Source organism: Dama dama, chromosome 24, assembly GCF_033118175.1.
Source record: "Dama dama isolate Ldn47 chromosome 24, ASM3311817v1, whole genome shotgun sequence".
Lineage (NCBI taxonomy): Eukaryota > Metazoa > Chordata > Mammalia > Artiodactyla > Cervidae > Dama > Dama dama.
Window position 1 is genome coordinate 47,560,834 of NC_083704.1, and position 14,550 is coordinate 47,575,383.

A 14,550-nucleotide genomic window follows, 5' to 3' on the forward strand; every position below is an offset into this window, starting at 1 on the left:
TTTTCACTGGGAAGCCTGACACTAAGACAACCAACCAATGCTTTATTGAATGATTCTGTCTGGGAAAACTCTGGGGTCTAGAAGTTGGCATTTGGCTCTGGGAGGCAACAGAGCCTGAAAATTTTAAACTAAAAAAAAAAAACAACAGCAACAAAAGAGGCACCATCTACGTCTGATGAGAAAATTCCAATCAGGACTCTTGCTGTTGTTATGCTCCAACTCGGCCATTTAATTCTAGCTCATGAGTCAGCCATAGGGGCCCAACCTCTCACCCGATTCTGCGAGGGGAATTCCAAAGCTGATGGCATCCAGCAGACCTTCTCAATAAAGTCAAAATAGTTTTGTTGCCATCAAAACCAGGAGATGCTCATCCCCACTGCCATCTCCCCAGCGGGAGTCACCAGGTCATCCCCCTGGTGACAGCCATCCACCCATTCTCAAAGCTCTACTCTCCCATCCCAAGAACTGCACACTTGCAAAGCTCCAAAAGGTCCCCTTGGCTCTGTATTATCTCAAGCCCGGCTCTCTTTGTAAACACTAGACAAAAAGCTCACAAACAGCAGGAGCTTTGTCTTGTCCGTGGCTGAATTCTCCTTGGCAAGTGATTATAGAAATTAAAAAATCTATATTGCAAGAGCTGTAAGGACAAGTTTGAGGAAAAATGTCATTTTAAATGAATTAAGGCTTCAACAATGGCATCACCAACTCAATGGGCATGAGTTTGAGCAAGCTCTGGGGTTGGTGATGGACAAGGAAGCTTGGCATGCTTCAGTCCATAGGGTTTTGCAAAGAGTCAGACACAACTGAGCGACTGAACTGAACTGAAGGTTTCAACAAACATCTGAGTAGAATGAATCTGAGTTGAATGTCAATACTTCCCTCCTAATCAGTATGCAAAAGGAGTGATTATGGGTGTGTGTGCATGTTTGCATATGATAACCGACAAGCAGTCAGTGGACATTCCACCGTGCTGGAAGTCATTCCAGAAATCCAGATGTAGGGCGCTCAGCCTGTCCCCTTCCTTGCGGTCCTGTCCTGGCTGATGGCCTTCAGAAGAAATGACCCACCCAAGGTTTCTCCTGCCCTCACCACACCTGAGACAAGGTGTGCTAAGTCGCTCAGTCCTGTCCAGCTCTTTGTGACACTATGGATGGTAGCCCACCGGGTTCCTCTGCCCGTGGGATTCTCCAGGCAAGAATACTGGAGTGGGTTGCCATGCCCTCTTCCGCAGGATCTTTCCGGCCCAGGGATTGAACCTGCACCTCTAATTTCTCCTGACAGGTGGGTTCTTTACCTCTAGAGCCACCTGAGATAAGCTGACTATGAGCAACCCTGGAGCCCAAAGTCTTGTGTCCACACCATACACACTCACCTACCCTTCTAGAACTAGAATCTATGAAGATTCCTTGGCTGGAGCATGAACGTTAGAGAGCTCTTCACTATTTAAGTCATTTTTTTAAAATGTCTGAATCATTTATAGCAGGGGTTCTCAACCACAGGTCATGCTGTCCCCTAGCGGATTTATGAGAACATCTGGAGACATTTTTGGTTGTCACAATATGAAATACAGAAATACCATGTAATGGACAGGAAATTATTATTAAATTATTCTTATTTTTCACGGTAAGTATCCATATTACATCATTAAATAGAAATTGATGTATAAAAATTTGAGTTTGTGTGTCTTTATCAGCTACCAGGACTGTCAACGGAAGAAAGAAAACAAGACGTGTATAAGATGAGTAAGAACGAACCACAACATAAACTGGAAATTTTCAACTTTGTAAAGAATCAGCTTTTCTTGAAGATCTAGGTCCTTCAGCATGTGAACAATCATGTTGTTTAGTCAAAACTAAATTTTCAGTCAAAACTCTAAGCCAATGTATTTTGCCCTATTACTGGTCCTCTTGGGAATTGAAATATTCTTGGAAATGCAGCCCAAAGGAAAATTCTCCCTTTACAGCTACTGTAAATATCAGACATTTTTTCCTGTTCAGAGAGATAAGCTAAATCAAACCTGCTTTCATGCAAAAATCAGTTCTCCTTTGGGTTCCCCTCAGAAGGACAGCTTACCAGGAATGTGGGCACCTCCGTATGTGATATTCACGTCATAATCTCCCGGAGCAAAGGGAACGTACTCGGCACTGCAGCTGCCATCTTTGTTGTCTCTGCAGTTGATTTTTGACTCGGACGGTCCCTCCACAGTTATGCCGAGACCCCCAATTCCTGCCCCTCTGTGAAGTGTGAGAAATAAGGCCAAGTTGTACTAGTGGTTCATGCCAGTCTGCTTACTGACAAAATTCATGTAAATCCCTCTATAAACCACCCCACTTAGCCAACTGGACTCAACCACTCTGATACCCCTCACAGTGTAACATGAATTTCTCAACAGTGTAATATAAATAAAAACAGCTTTCACCCCTCCTTTCCAACGCTCACCCTTCATCTGTTTATCTTTTCTAATTACATTGGCTGGGAATGAAAGGACAATTCAGGTATGTGACTTGTGACCAGTTTTAATAGGAATACTTCTAATATTTCATTTAACTATGACATCGGCTCTACATTTCTGAGTCATCAAGTTAATGAGTTTCCATCTAGGCCTGCTTTGCTCAGCAGTTTTATGACTATTATCAAGGGCTTTTTGGTACTTTTAAAATCATACCTGCTCTTCCTCTGTAATATAAGTCTCTACAGAGGAAGATGTCTCACAAATCATGAAATAAAAAGCCTCTCAAAAGTTGGGAAACCATAAGTAAGAATTTACTTACAAAACAGAAAGAGACTCACACTTATAAAACGAACTTATGGCTGCTTGGGGGAAGGGGTAGTTGGGGAAGATCACGTACACACAGCTATATTGAAAATGGAAAACCAACAAGGACCTATTGTATAGCATGTGGAACTCTGTTCAGTGTAATACGGAAGCCTGGATACGAGGAGGTTTGGCAGAGAATGGGTTCATATATACGTATGGCTGACTCCCTTCTCTGTTCACCTAAAACTAACACAATATTGTTAATCATCTAAACCCCAACACAAAAGAAAAAGTTCAAAAGAAAAAAAAAAGTTGGGAAACCATGATACATCCATAAAACATTTTGAGATCACTTAAAATACCTAGGGCTACTCTCCTTTTACAGAGTCAACACACGAATCCCAGGCCTTTGCTTACCTGGTAACCACCGTGAAGACATTGGGCTTATTGGTGAAAGCCTCCTTCAATCCAGGTCCTTGAGCTTGAACCCGAGAAGGCTGGCAGCCTTCGGTCACAGCCACTTTAAAGGGACTATTTGGGACAGGCACATTGTCGTAGGTTACCTCCACTACATGGAGGCCTGTTCAACACAACACAGAGAAATTTACTTGCACAAGAGCCACTTGTTGGCAGGAAATAGCACTCTAGCATTCAAGTCTATGTGCTACCTCAAGCTATTCGGAAAGGATAGGTTAAACAAATAGCAATGCTGGTAATGATTTGAGTTTAAAAAATACAAACTGTTTATGCTTTTGTTCACTTGGCAATCACATACCAACCCCATTTCCTGACACACACACGAGGCCTGTCCAAGCAAATATCCCTAAGTTTGTTTTCAAGACAGTCATCTTAAACAGACCATCTTGATATGACAAAATACCCAGTCACTAATCAAAAGACAAAGAAAAGCCATGAAATAGACAAGCATTCACAAAAAGAGACTGAAAATATCTATATCATAATGTCCAGGGATTATATATACAGGGAATGAGGACATATGGTGCTTTTATTTTTTATGCTTTATCAAAAATTTTAATAATTCCTAATATTAAGAAAAAAACTGGACTTCCCTAGAGGTGCAGTGGATATGAATCTGCCTGCTGATGCAGGGGGCTAGGGTTTGATCTCTGGTCTTGGAAGATTCCACATGCCAAGAAGCAATTAAGCCCGTGTGCCACTACTGAGCCCACGGTCTAGAGTCCGCAGGCCACAACTACTGAGCCCACCTGCTCCAGCTACTGAAGCCCACAGGCCTCGAGCCCATGCTCCTCAACAATGAAGCCACTGCAATGAGAACAGCAGCCCCTGCTCACCACAATTAGAGAAAGCCCACACAAAGAAAGCAACGAAGACCCAGCACAGCAAAAAAATAAATAAATTTTTAAAAGAAAGGATCATGTTAAGAAATTGCACAAATGAGTAACCTGCCATGACATCACCCCATAACCTGCTCAGATGAGTCTGAGGCTGAAGTCAGCCCAACTGTTGCTACACAACAGAGCCAAATGCTGGGCACCAAGCGGGCAGAGGGCTCTGTTGGGGAGGCAGGTTTCCACTTTCTCCAGTCACTGCCCGTACTTCTGCTGAGGCAGGCAAAGCCGAGGGGGCAGGACTTAGCGCCAGTCACCGGGAGAGGCGGTCTAGCACAGCTCTAAGCAAGAATCATGTTCCAAGAAGACGACTCACCCTTCTCGAAGGGCGTGTATTCCACCTGGTAGGTCCCATCAGCATTGTCTGTGACGAAACACTCCGTGGAGGCCCCGGAGGGGTTGGCAATGTGGGCCTTGATGTGGTCGCCTCCGACCTGCGTCAGGGGCCGCGAGTCCACCGTGAAATCGGTGGTGGCTTCACGAAACACATCTGTTGAACAATCACACAGGTAAGAATGCCGCCGACTGGGACTTCCCTGGTGGTCCAGTGGCTAAGACCCCGAGCTCCCAATGCAGGGGCCCGGGTTCGATCCCTTGTCAGGGAACTAGATCCCTTATGGCACAACTAAAGATCTTACATTCTGCATGCTGCCACTAAGACCCAGCACAGCCATACAAATAAATTTTTAAAAACATTTTTAAAAAAGAATGAATATCTTGGACAGAGGCTGTGTCAGCAGTCCAGTGATTAAGAGTCTGAGCTTCTTATTGTAAAGCAATTATCCTCCAATTAAAAAAAAAAAAAAAACAGATTTCGAGTTCCCACGGTAGAAGGCTCGGGCTGGATCCCTGGTCAGGGGAACCAAGATCCTACATGTGTGGTGTGGCCGAAAAGAAAAAAAAAAAAGAATGTAGCTAACACCTCATATTCAGCAGCAAACTCAAGAGGCATGGTTCTCAGCACTTTATTCTAATTTCAGTGACTGCCAAGACAACCAGTTTCTTTGTCTCAGAATCAAGAATATTAATGCCTCCCCACCTTCCATCTCCCTGGCAAAAGATGATTCTTCCAGGGTAGGCTCCCCCAAGTAACAACATAACCACCTGCCCACTTCTTGAGAGAAACATGAGATTCAGGACAGCTCAAAGGGTGAAGACAGCAAGAGTGGTATCAGCCAGCAGCACATTTTAAACCTTTTTCAGGTAAGTGCCAAAAATGCAATATGTTCTGTATCCACATTTAAAAGAAAAAAAAAAATCAAGATCTCTAGCTTTGCCAGAAAGAAAAAAGGCGGGGGAAATCTGTGGACAGTGTCAGGATTGTGAAGAAACGGGGGCTGGGCATCAGAAACACCACGCGCTCACCCCTTCGCTCTGGTCTCCTCTACCACTCACTGATGCGGAGAACACAGGTGAGTTTTCTTCTACCTGGCCTGATCTCTGCAGACATTTGAGTTTGCCGCCCCAATATTCTAAGCTGCAGGGGCATCCCCTATGACTTTGGTGGCCTCCTCCTTTTTTTCATGAAACCTACCTTTTCCTTCTATTCCGGGCCCAAAGACTTTGACCCTGCTGGTGTCCACGGCGGGCTCCACCTTGACCCTGGCGGGGAAGTGCGGCACCAGCTCCCCGCCGTACTTCATGGTCAGCGTGTACATGCCGGCCGTCAGGGGCACATAGGTCACCGCGTAGGTGCCGTCTTTGTTGTTCTCGATACAGACCTCGGCTTTTGCCCCTGAGTCCGAGACAGCTTCCAGGCCCAGGGCCCCTGGCCCCGCTTCCGAACAGTCCACACTGAGCAGCCCAGCCTCGCCCACCTTCCCGTGCTCGAGGCCTGGGCCAGATGCCACGACTTTGGAGGGGTCAAAGGGCATTTCAATGTCTGCTTTGAAGGGAGAGCCAGGTATGTGGACTTCTTCGAAGAGGATGTTGACGAAGTACTCCCCAGGCTTCGTCGGGAGGTAGGAGACGGAGCAGGTCCCGTCGCCGTTGTCTGAGCACTCGATTTTGGCCTCGCATGGGCCTTCCACGGTTAGGCCCAGGCCTCCGGTTCCAGCTCCTTTGGTGTCGATGGTGAACTCGGCAGGCCTGCCCACAAGACCACCTCTGAGGCCAGGACCATGGGCCTTCACCTGTTTGAACACAGAATAAAAGTCAGACTCGGTCTTATGCTGGGAGCAGCCACTCAGCAAGCCGTGCTTTCAACAGCCAAGCCTGCACTCAGCACTCAGGTGCCCTTGGATGGAGTGGTCCTTCTCCCTGGGGACTAATACGTCACACTCGCTCACCCACAGTGCCAAGTTACTGCCATGTTCCGTTCAGTGGATGCTGAAAGGGCTGCCAAAGGGAGACCTGACTGTGAACTCACTCAGCGCGGAAGGGCACGGCAGAGGCGTGGTCCCCTCTGTCCTGCCAGCCTTGCCTCCCGTGCTGGAGCTGGACACTGCACATCCAGTCCAACCAACGCACTCCAGTGTCCCCGGCTGAGCACTCGCTGAATGGCTTTCATGGATTTCACTGTTGCTTTGGCTGCTACACCTCCCTCAATAAATTCAACATAATAAAAAACTAAACTGTAACGGTGAATACATGTCATTATATGTTTGTCCAAACCCATAGACTGTATAACACACAAGAGTGAAACCTAACATAAACTACAGACTTTAGGTGACAACGATGTTCGCATAGATTCATCCACTATAACAGTTGTAGCATCCTGGGGAGGATGGTGACCATGGGGAGGTTATATATGTGGGGTGAGGGGAATCTCTGTGCCATCCTCTCAATATTACAATGAATCTAAAATTGCTCTAAAGAATAAAGTCAGATTTAAAAAAAAACAAGAACATTAAAAAAAAAACCAACTGCTTTTAAAAGAGGGAGCAGATGGGGCTTTCATGTGAAATTCAACAAATGAGAGACAGTTTTATAGGATTCATGCCATTCAGAACACTGGAAATACTTCGGAACCCTTGATTCAGGGCTACAAGGAAGAAATGGTAATGAGAAGAATCTATTTTTCTTTGTATCAGGCAAGTTTCATTATAATAGCTTATGTAGGATGAGCTCACTGCATGTGCCAGATGCCAGACTGAGGCTTCCACACCCACCATCTGACCTCACCCTGAAGGCCCACTTCGCAGGGAGTACTGTTATGATGCTGACAAATGAAGGACAGGAGTCCTTCACCAAAGGTTCACAGCCAGAGAGAGAGAAGGAGCAGGACTAGGACCCAGCTTCGCACGGGACCCTTCACGCTGGATTATAGGAGAGAGAGCTACTATCAGTGACTGAGAACTGACTTAGGGGCTGGTTTTCTTTTTTTGTAATGGTTTGAGTGCAGTTTAATTTCATGGGCATTGTCTTTTTTTTTTTGGCCATGCAGCATCTTAGTTCCCTGACCAGGGATTGAACCTGTACCCCCTACACTGGAAGCAATAAGTCTTAACCACTGGGCTACCAGGAAAAACCTAGAACTGACTTTGACCACAAAACAATTTTCTGAAGGTTTTCACCAGGCGGAACTGAAGAAGGACTGTTACATCTGCCAAGAGACGACACGTTCTGGAACAAACACAAAAAGCTGACCTTGGTGGGATCAGGCGGCAGCGAGGCCTCCACCATGTACGGGCTTCCGGGCACAGGATGTCCGTCATAGGTCAGGTCGACGGCATAGAGCCCTTCCTCCCGCGGGATGAACTTGGCCGTGCTGCCCTCCCGGCCTGCCATGGGGGCCACCAGACATGGCACGACCTTCCTCGAGGGGCTTAGGATCGTCACGTCCAGCTTCCCTTGGCCTCCTGCTCCTCTGGTATCCACGGAGAACTCCTGGTCCTTCCCAACTTCGACTCCTGCAAAGAGAAACAAGCCAGAAGGATGAGCTGACCCTGTAGGGAAAACACTGCTGAGAGCAGAGATGGTTCCTCGGACACGGAATGTTTTCTCAGCTCCTACAACAAACGTTGGTTGACTCAGGATGACATGCAAGATTGAATAAGAATAATCAGCATTCTAGCCTCGATAATAACCAGTACAAGAACATGAAGTAATCACTGATGATAATGATAGTCATCATTCACTGAATGTATTTTATATACCAGGCGTGAGGACAGCATATCATCTCTCTTCATTTTCATCACAACCCTGTAGTATATGTATTAGCAACCCATCTGTTGAAAGAATTTAACAGATGGGGAAACTGAGGCTTGGGGGGCAGGGGGTGTGAAGTGAAGTTGTCTGGGGTACATACCTCACAGACCACAAAGCTGGGACACTGATCTAAATTGACTTGACCCCATGATCTGCAGTAAGTTATAACCTGATACTGTTGTCGCTTCTCTGCCTACTTTCATTATTAACTTTGCATCAAAACACTCCCAGAAGCCAATGTTTTATTTACTGGTTCTTGGCAGCAAATTCCATTCCACAGCCAAAGAAGGCAGAAGTCACAGAGCTGGCCAACGCAGAGGCACTGAAGCAAGGCCTGAGAAGTGACTCTCTGTACTGTGCTGATACTTGAAAAGTATTTGCAAATCAGGGCCACAGAACACCCATGTGCTCCATTTGATAATAACAAGGAAGGGACTTTCAATCAAAACAAAAGCACTGGGAGCCTAGGGCCCCCACCACAACCCAGGGAAGTCCTGACTTGGGCAATACAGGGCATGCCAAGATGAATGGTGTCAAGCCACAAAGAGGCCTCAGAGATCCAAATCCCAAAGACTCTTTCTAATTGGCTTCGTTCTCATCCTAGTCTGAAGTCAAAATCCTCAGTGTCTTGGAGAAAGGAGTACGAAGGGGACACATGAAGGATTAGACAGTGGCTGCTCCCCAGGGACAAAAGCCAGCATCGAGCTCTTGCTTCAGAGCCCCTGATCTGGGAGCTGGCCTTCACTCACAACTCGTACATTTGGGTCACAGCACCCTGAAGGTGCTCACCAAGGGTTCCCCCAAAACCCAGAGAAACCCTCATAAGCACAAGAATGCTGTCCTGGGGGTGTATGTGGAGCCCCACATGACCCCGAAACTAGGAAAACACATGCCACTGACATGCAGCCAGGCTGTGGTCACGCTGACAAAAGGATAGAGGTATGAATGTTCTCCAAGATACACTGACGCAAAAAGGGAAGCTGAAGACGTGCGGGTATCTCAGGGAAACTTCAGTGCGAAGTAAATGTTACTAAACACTTTCTGTTGGCAATTAAGTATGTACAGATGCTGAAAGAAGATGTGGAAGGTCAGAGAACAAACTGGTGACTTTGGTCCACTCTAGGGAGTGGGAGAAGTGATGCTTAAAGTAGAATTTACCCTTGTCTGTGATGTTTTTAGATGAAACATGCATTTTTATATGACATATAAAAAAATACTTCTATGATCACGTGTTAAACTTGGGAAGCTGAGCGAGCAGCATATCAGTGCCCCTATTATGCTATTCTCTTTACTTTATCATTGATTCATTCAGTTGCTTCATTCATTTAAGTGAAATGAGCTTGTACTAATAAGATCCCTAACAAACTAAAGGAACATCTGGATGGGAATAGGGAGAAGCATCATAGTTGTGGTTTCTGAGTGCCTGGGAATTGGTTTTTACGCTTGATTGCTGATCCTAAGGTGGATTCAGTGGTCAAGAACAGTTGGTACAACAGACATTTACCAGAAAGCGGCATGCCTCCAATTCTCCTTGTCATAAAAACCTTCCCTGTGAGGCCAGCAGTTACTGAGGGCTGCCTCTGAGTCAGATCCTGAATTACTGGTTCATTTAATTCTCACAATAGGCCTGTGAGTCTTCTTCCCCCACCTCCACTGAACAAAGGAGAAAAGGTGAAGAGATAGGCAGGGTCACAGAGCTACTCCATAGCACAGCCCTAATTCAATCGTGAGTCTGTCTGACTGCAGAGTCTCATATGCCAGAATTTGCTCCTCTACGAACTGTCTTTGAAAGGACCTTGACTGCTCTTCAATGACCCGTCCCCCCCTCCACTCTTGACACACTTACTGTTTTCCAGTCCATTAATTTTTATCCTGCTCAGATCCAGCGGAGCAGCCACACCCACGGTGAATGGGCTTTTAGGGATGGGATCGCCACCGTATGTAACCAGAACCTGCATGTTACCCTGGAACAAGAGAGAACCAAGGACACGTGTGGGTACCAACAGACTCACTTGATGTTTCAACCTGCCTTCCAGGATTTCCATTCTTCCCAGAGATGCAGGGTATATAGCCCAAGCAGATTTAGAAGGCGTCTCAGATATATCTAAGTTTTTAGCCTCGTGGCAAGAATGATGTAGAAATCAGACAAAAAAAAAAAAAAGGAAAAAAAAGCAACTATCAACAAGAGGGACAGCTTCAAGAGCACACTGCTGAGGTGTGCTTTGAAGCATTTCCTCAATTCCACCTGAAAACGGTGCTAAGAGGTGGTCACCATTTTTCCAAGCGGTAAAACCACAGCTCAGGGAGGTGAAGTCGCTTGTCTTAAGTGTGAGAGCCACGCCTCACATCTGTGGCACCCGAACCTGAGTTCCGCATGCTCTGCCACACAAGCTCCACATCGAACACACGACCAGCCTGGCCAAGGGCAAGGCAGCGGTTGCCTGGGGGCCTCTAACTGAACAAAATCTTTCTTTCCCATGGCCTGGGATTTCAGGCCACTACACTGCAAAAACGAATTTGCAGCAGTTTGCCTGGGGCTGTTCTAAGACCCCCTGCACAGTATGGAAACTCCCGCATGGATGTCAAGGAGAGAAGAGTTGCCAGTGAGAAGGCGGACTGTGTCTGGAGGTTCAGCAGGCCCCCCGTCAGCAGCCCTGCGGCCGTGGAGGCACGGCCAGTCCCGGCCCACTCGCTGCTGGCTTCCTCTGGCCATGGTCGGCTGAGTGCCTCCATCCACACCAAGGCCCCATGAAAACCCACAGCTGTCTCAGTGGATTAAGGCTGTCCTCACCTCAAACGTCTGGGTATCACGTAAGAGGATGTGGGAGGGGAGGAAGCAAGGGGGAAGGAGGGATGAATCCCCAGAGGGCTCACTGGAATTCAGTCCCTGCTAAAAGCTGTCGTGGATGGAGTTTTAAAAGGATGTAGCTTTTGACCTATGGAATATTTTCTTATATTCCTTTTGTAATAAAGAAGGAGGGAAAAGCCAAGATAAAAATGAGGTGCCTCTATGAAGGAAAGAGTATTGACTTTCTAGGATGGATTCTACACAAAACCACTGGGTCCCTTGCCCCAAGAGTGTCACATCTCAAGGCTTCCCTGGTGGTCCAGTGGCTAAGACTGTGCTCCCAATGCAAGGGGTCCGGGTTTGATTCCTGGTCAAGGAACTAGATTTCCATATGCCTCAACTAAGAGTTGTCCTGCTGCAATAAGGATCCTGCATGCCACAACTAGGGATTCCCTGGTGGTTCCGTGGTAAAGAATTCACCTGCCAATGCAGGAGACGTGGGTCCCATCCCTGGGTTGGGAAGATCCCCTGGAGAAGGAAATGGCAACTCACTTCAATATTCCTGCCTGGGAAATCCCATGGACAGAGGACCCTCAAGGGCTATACAGTCTACAGCGTCACAGAGTCAAACATGACTTTGTGACTAAACAACAAAGACCAAGCACAGCCAAAAATAAATACATAAATAAAATATATACATATATATATATTACTAATAGGGCATTGGGTTCAAAAGTCCTTTCTGAGGGGGCAAGTCAAAACCTGAGGCTGCCCTGACATCTGCTACTTACTTTCTAGCAGCTCAGCTGAAACCCAGCAAGGCTTATAGATACAAGATCAAAAGTCTCAGGATGTTTTTAGCAGAACCTATGATCTTGTGATCTTGACCAGTGAGCATGGCCATGTACCTTCTCCTCAGGAATGTGGAGAACTGAAAACAAAGATGCTATCGAGCTGGTGTTGCCAGTGCTAAGGCTTCCATCAGCCCTGATAAGCATCAGCAGGAAAACAATGACCTACAGAGCACTGAGCGTCCTAATGAGAAAATGGCATTCACCTATGAAAGCTTCCCTTTTACCATTACTAATAATGAACCCTCGAGAGGACAGAAAGGAACCATAGGGCTCCCTATGGTTTCTCCCGTTGCATCCAGGGCAATGGCAGTTCCAAAGTCCTTTCTGGGGGTGCAAGTCAAAAACCTGTCCTGATGTCGGCACCTTAATTTCTAGCAGCTCTGCTGAAACACACAAAGGTATATAGACACAGGATCTAAAAGAAGCAGAGATGAAGATGAAAGGCCACATAAGAACCTGCCCTAGAGAACCTCGCACTGCCACGGAGGTTCTCACAGAAAAGATTCCATCTCCAAGGATGTGTAGCCCCCAGCGCAGGGGGACACCCACACCATTCCCTCATCCTCACTGTACCCCTCCTTCTGCCCCACTGCACTCCAGCCAGGTCCTCACTGACAAGGCCCGGGGTAGGAGTGATGCTTCTCAAACAGTGCTTTGGCAGAAAACATTGCCCTTCCTCTCTTACAAATGGCATTTCTCACACAGTAGGGTTCTGCTTCAAGAATGAAGGGGGACTTCCCTGGGGGTCCAGTGGCTAAGAGTTCAAGCTTCCACTGCAGTGGGTGTGTGGGTTCAACCCTTGGTTGGGGAACAAAGATCCCACATGTCACACAGTTGGCAAAAAATAATAATAATTGTCAAAAATTGTTTTAAAAAACGAAGGATTCTCAGAGGTTTGGAATGACTGTTTAAAACACTATGCAGAAGTAGCAGAATCTAGTTTTTTCTACAGGAGTATGTGCTCTGCAGACCCTAGAGGTATAGGCATGAATCAAAACAAAATTTTAAACAAGTAAGCATAAATTCATATAGAGAGGTAGATTTGTAAGCCCTTATTTTCTAGAACAAACAGCAAAGCATGTGACATGACAAAATCCTGTCTATATTCCTCTATTTTGTAAAAGGGAGTAATTTAGAGCTTGAAGTACCACTTCAGGTTTGAGGAACTAAAAGCTCTTTAAGAAAGACCCCACTGTACCACCTTGTAAAAAAAAAGGGTGAGGTAAAAAGAACCAGCAAGGATAAACAGAGGTGTGGCAATTCTTTCCCCCCCTGAGTAACTAATAAAAGACTCAAAGGCAGCTGGTAAGGAGGGGAGAATGTCTATGAGAGAAGCAGACACTAGGTCCAATTTCAAGAGCTCAGCATTTCTCTGCTAAAACCCAGATGGAGGTGGGAAATCGGGGTGGGGAGGGATGGCAAGCTTCCTGCCGGTCCTTGGGGAATCCTCCAGGCCCTCCCGGTAGAACCAGCCAGGCTTTGGGTCTGCGTTCCTAGAGAGGTTCACAAGGAAAGGGTGAATCTCTTCCTCTCACAGAGGAGCACAGATCAGAGCTGAGATTATCCTCTGGTGTCCAAAGTGGCCCAGCCCAGGCAGGCAGGGGCCTACCTGCTGGGTGGGTGTGTATTTAACGGTGTGAGAGTAGTCATAGTTATCGATGATATCCAGATCCTTCACGGCGTCGCCCGGGACTGGGCTGCTGAACTGCACGTTGAGAGGGGCCTTTCCGGCTCCCTTGGTGTAGACAGTGAAATGGGTGGGTTTCCCGTTTTCCACACCTGGGAGGAGACAGTGAAGTGAGGAGACAGGCTCAGCCGGAGGAGTTTCACTTTCAGAACCAGTCTGACAGGTTCATCAACACCAGCTTCCAGAAGCAGGAGGTGGAGACAGGGGCTGGCGCTCAGCCACACCGGCAGCTCAGCTGAGTGCAGCCCCTGCTGAACCGAAGCCCAGCCAGAGCACCTGCTCTAGGGGAGGTAGGTCATTTCCGGCCCTGGACCCACTGGGCTCACTGCTTCCAGGGTGACCTCGCGCACACGCCCTCTTACCTGCTTTGCTGAGCCCCGGGCCTTCTGCCTTCACTTTGCTGGCGTCATGGGAAGGGTCGACCTTGACTCTGAAAGGGCTGGTGGGGATTTCCTGTAGCAGAGATACAGTCTCAGGAGGAAAGTCCCTGAAGTCATTGCCTGAGCTTAAACTTCTGCCCAAAGCAAAGACGGAGACCTCAGTACTTCCAGTCTAGCGGGTGGTGAGTAACTTCTGAGTAACGATCGGTCAAGTCGTTACATGCTAGCATCAGGCAAGGGCCATCAGTGGTCACTCATGAATCCCTGGGTATCTGACCTCACAGTTAAAGGGCCTGAGTGTCCACAAACACCCAGACAACTCTCAGCCTTTAATACCAAATGCTGAGTACTTTTAGGATGCAAAAACACTACCAAGAATAAAACCTCAAACAACAATACATGGGATTGGAGGAAGGAAATGTCCTGCAAGGACAGCAGAGAGCTAGGGTTTGAGGAATGCAAGGAACTGATTAGCAAGGCATTGACTGTAATGCTTCCAAAAGAATCCTGCAGGGACTTCCTTGTGGTCCAGTGGTTAAGACTCTATGCTTCCACTGCAGGGGG

The 14,550-nt window shown here is 47.0% G+C and overlaps 1 protein-coding gene across 5 annotated transcripts in view; it reads right to left on the reverse strand.

Annotated features, from left to right (window-relative positions):
• Nucleotides 1–14,550, reverse strand: part of FLNB (filamin B) — a 136,573-nt gene that overhangs the window by 38,811 nt on the left and 83,212 nt on the right. For all 5 annotated transcript variants that reach the window (XM_061128270.1, XM_061128269.1, XM_061128268.1 and 2 more), the window contains exons 17-24: nucleotides 13,969–14,059; nucleotides 13,529–13,698; nucleotides 10,124–10,241; nucleotides 7,717–7,979; nucleotides 5,663–6,260; nucleotides 4,445–4,618; nucleotides 3,176–3,338; nucleotides 2,074–2,234 (exon numbers count right to left, since the gene is read on the reverse strand). In XM_061128270.1, coding sequence (XP_060984253.1) covers nucleotides 2,074–2,234; nucleotides 3,176–3,338; nucleotides 4,445–4,618; nucleotides 5,663–6,260; nucleotides 7,717–7,979; nucleotides 10,124–10,241; nucleotides 13,529–13,698; nucleotides 13,969–14,059 — 1,738 coding nt within the window. The remainder of the gene's footprint in view (nucleotides 1–2,073; nucleotides 2,235–3,175; nucleotides 3,339–4,444; nucleotides 4,619–5,662; nucleotides 6,261–7,716; nucleotides 7,980–10,123; nucleotides 10,242–13,528; nucleotides 13,699–13,968; nucleotides 14,060–14,550) is intronic.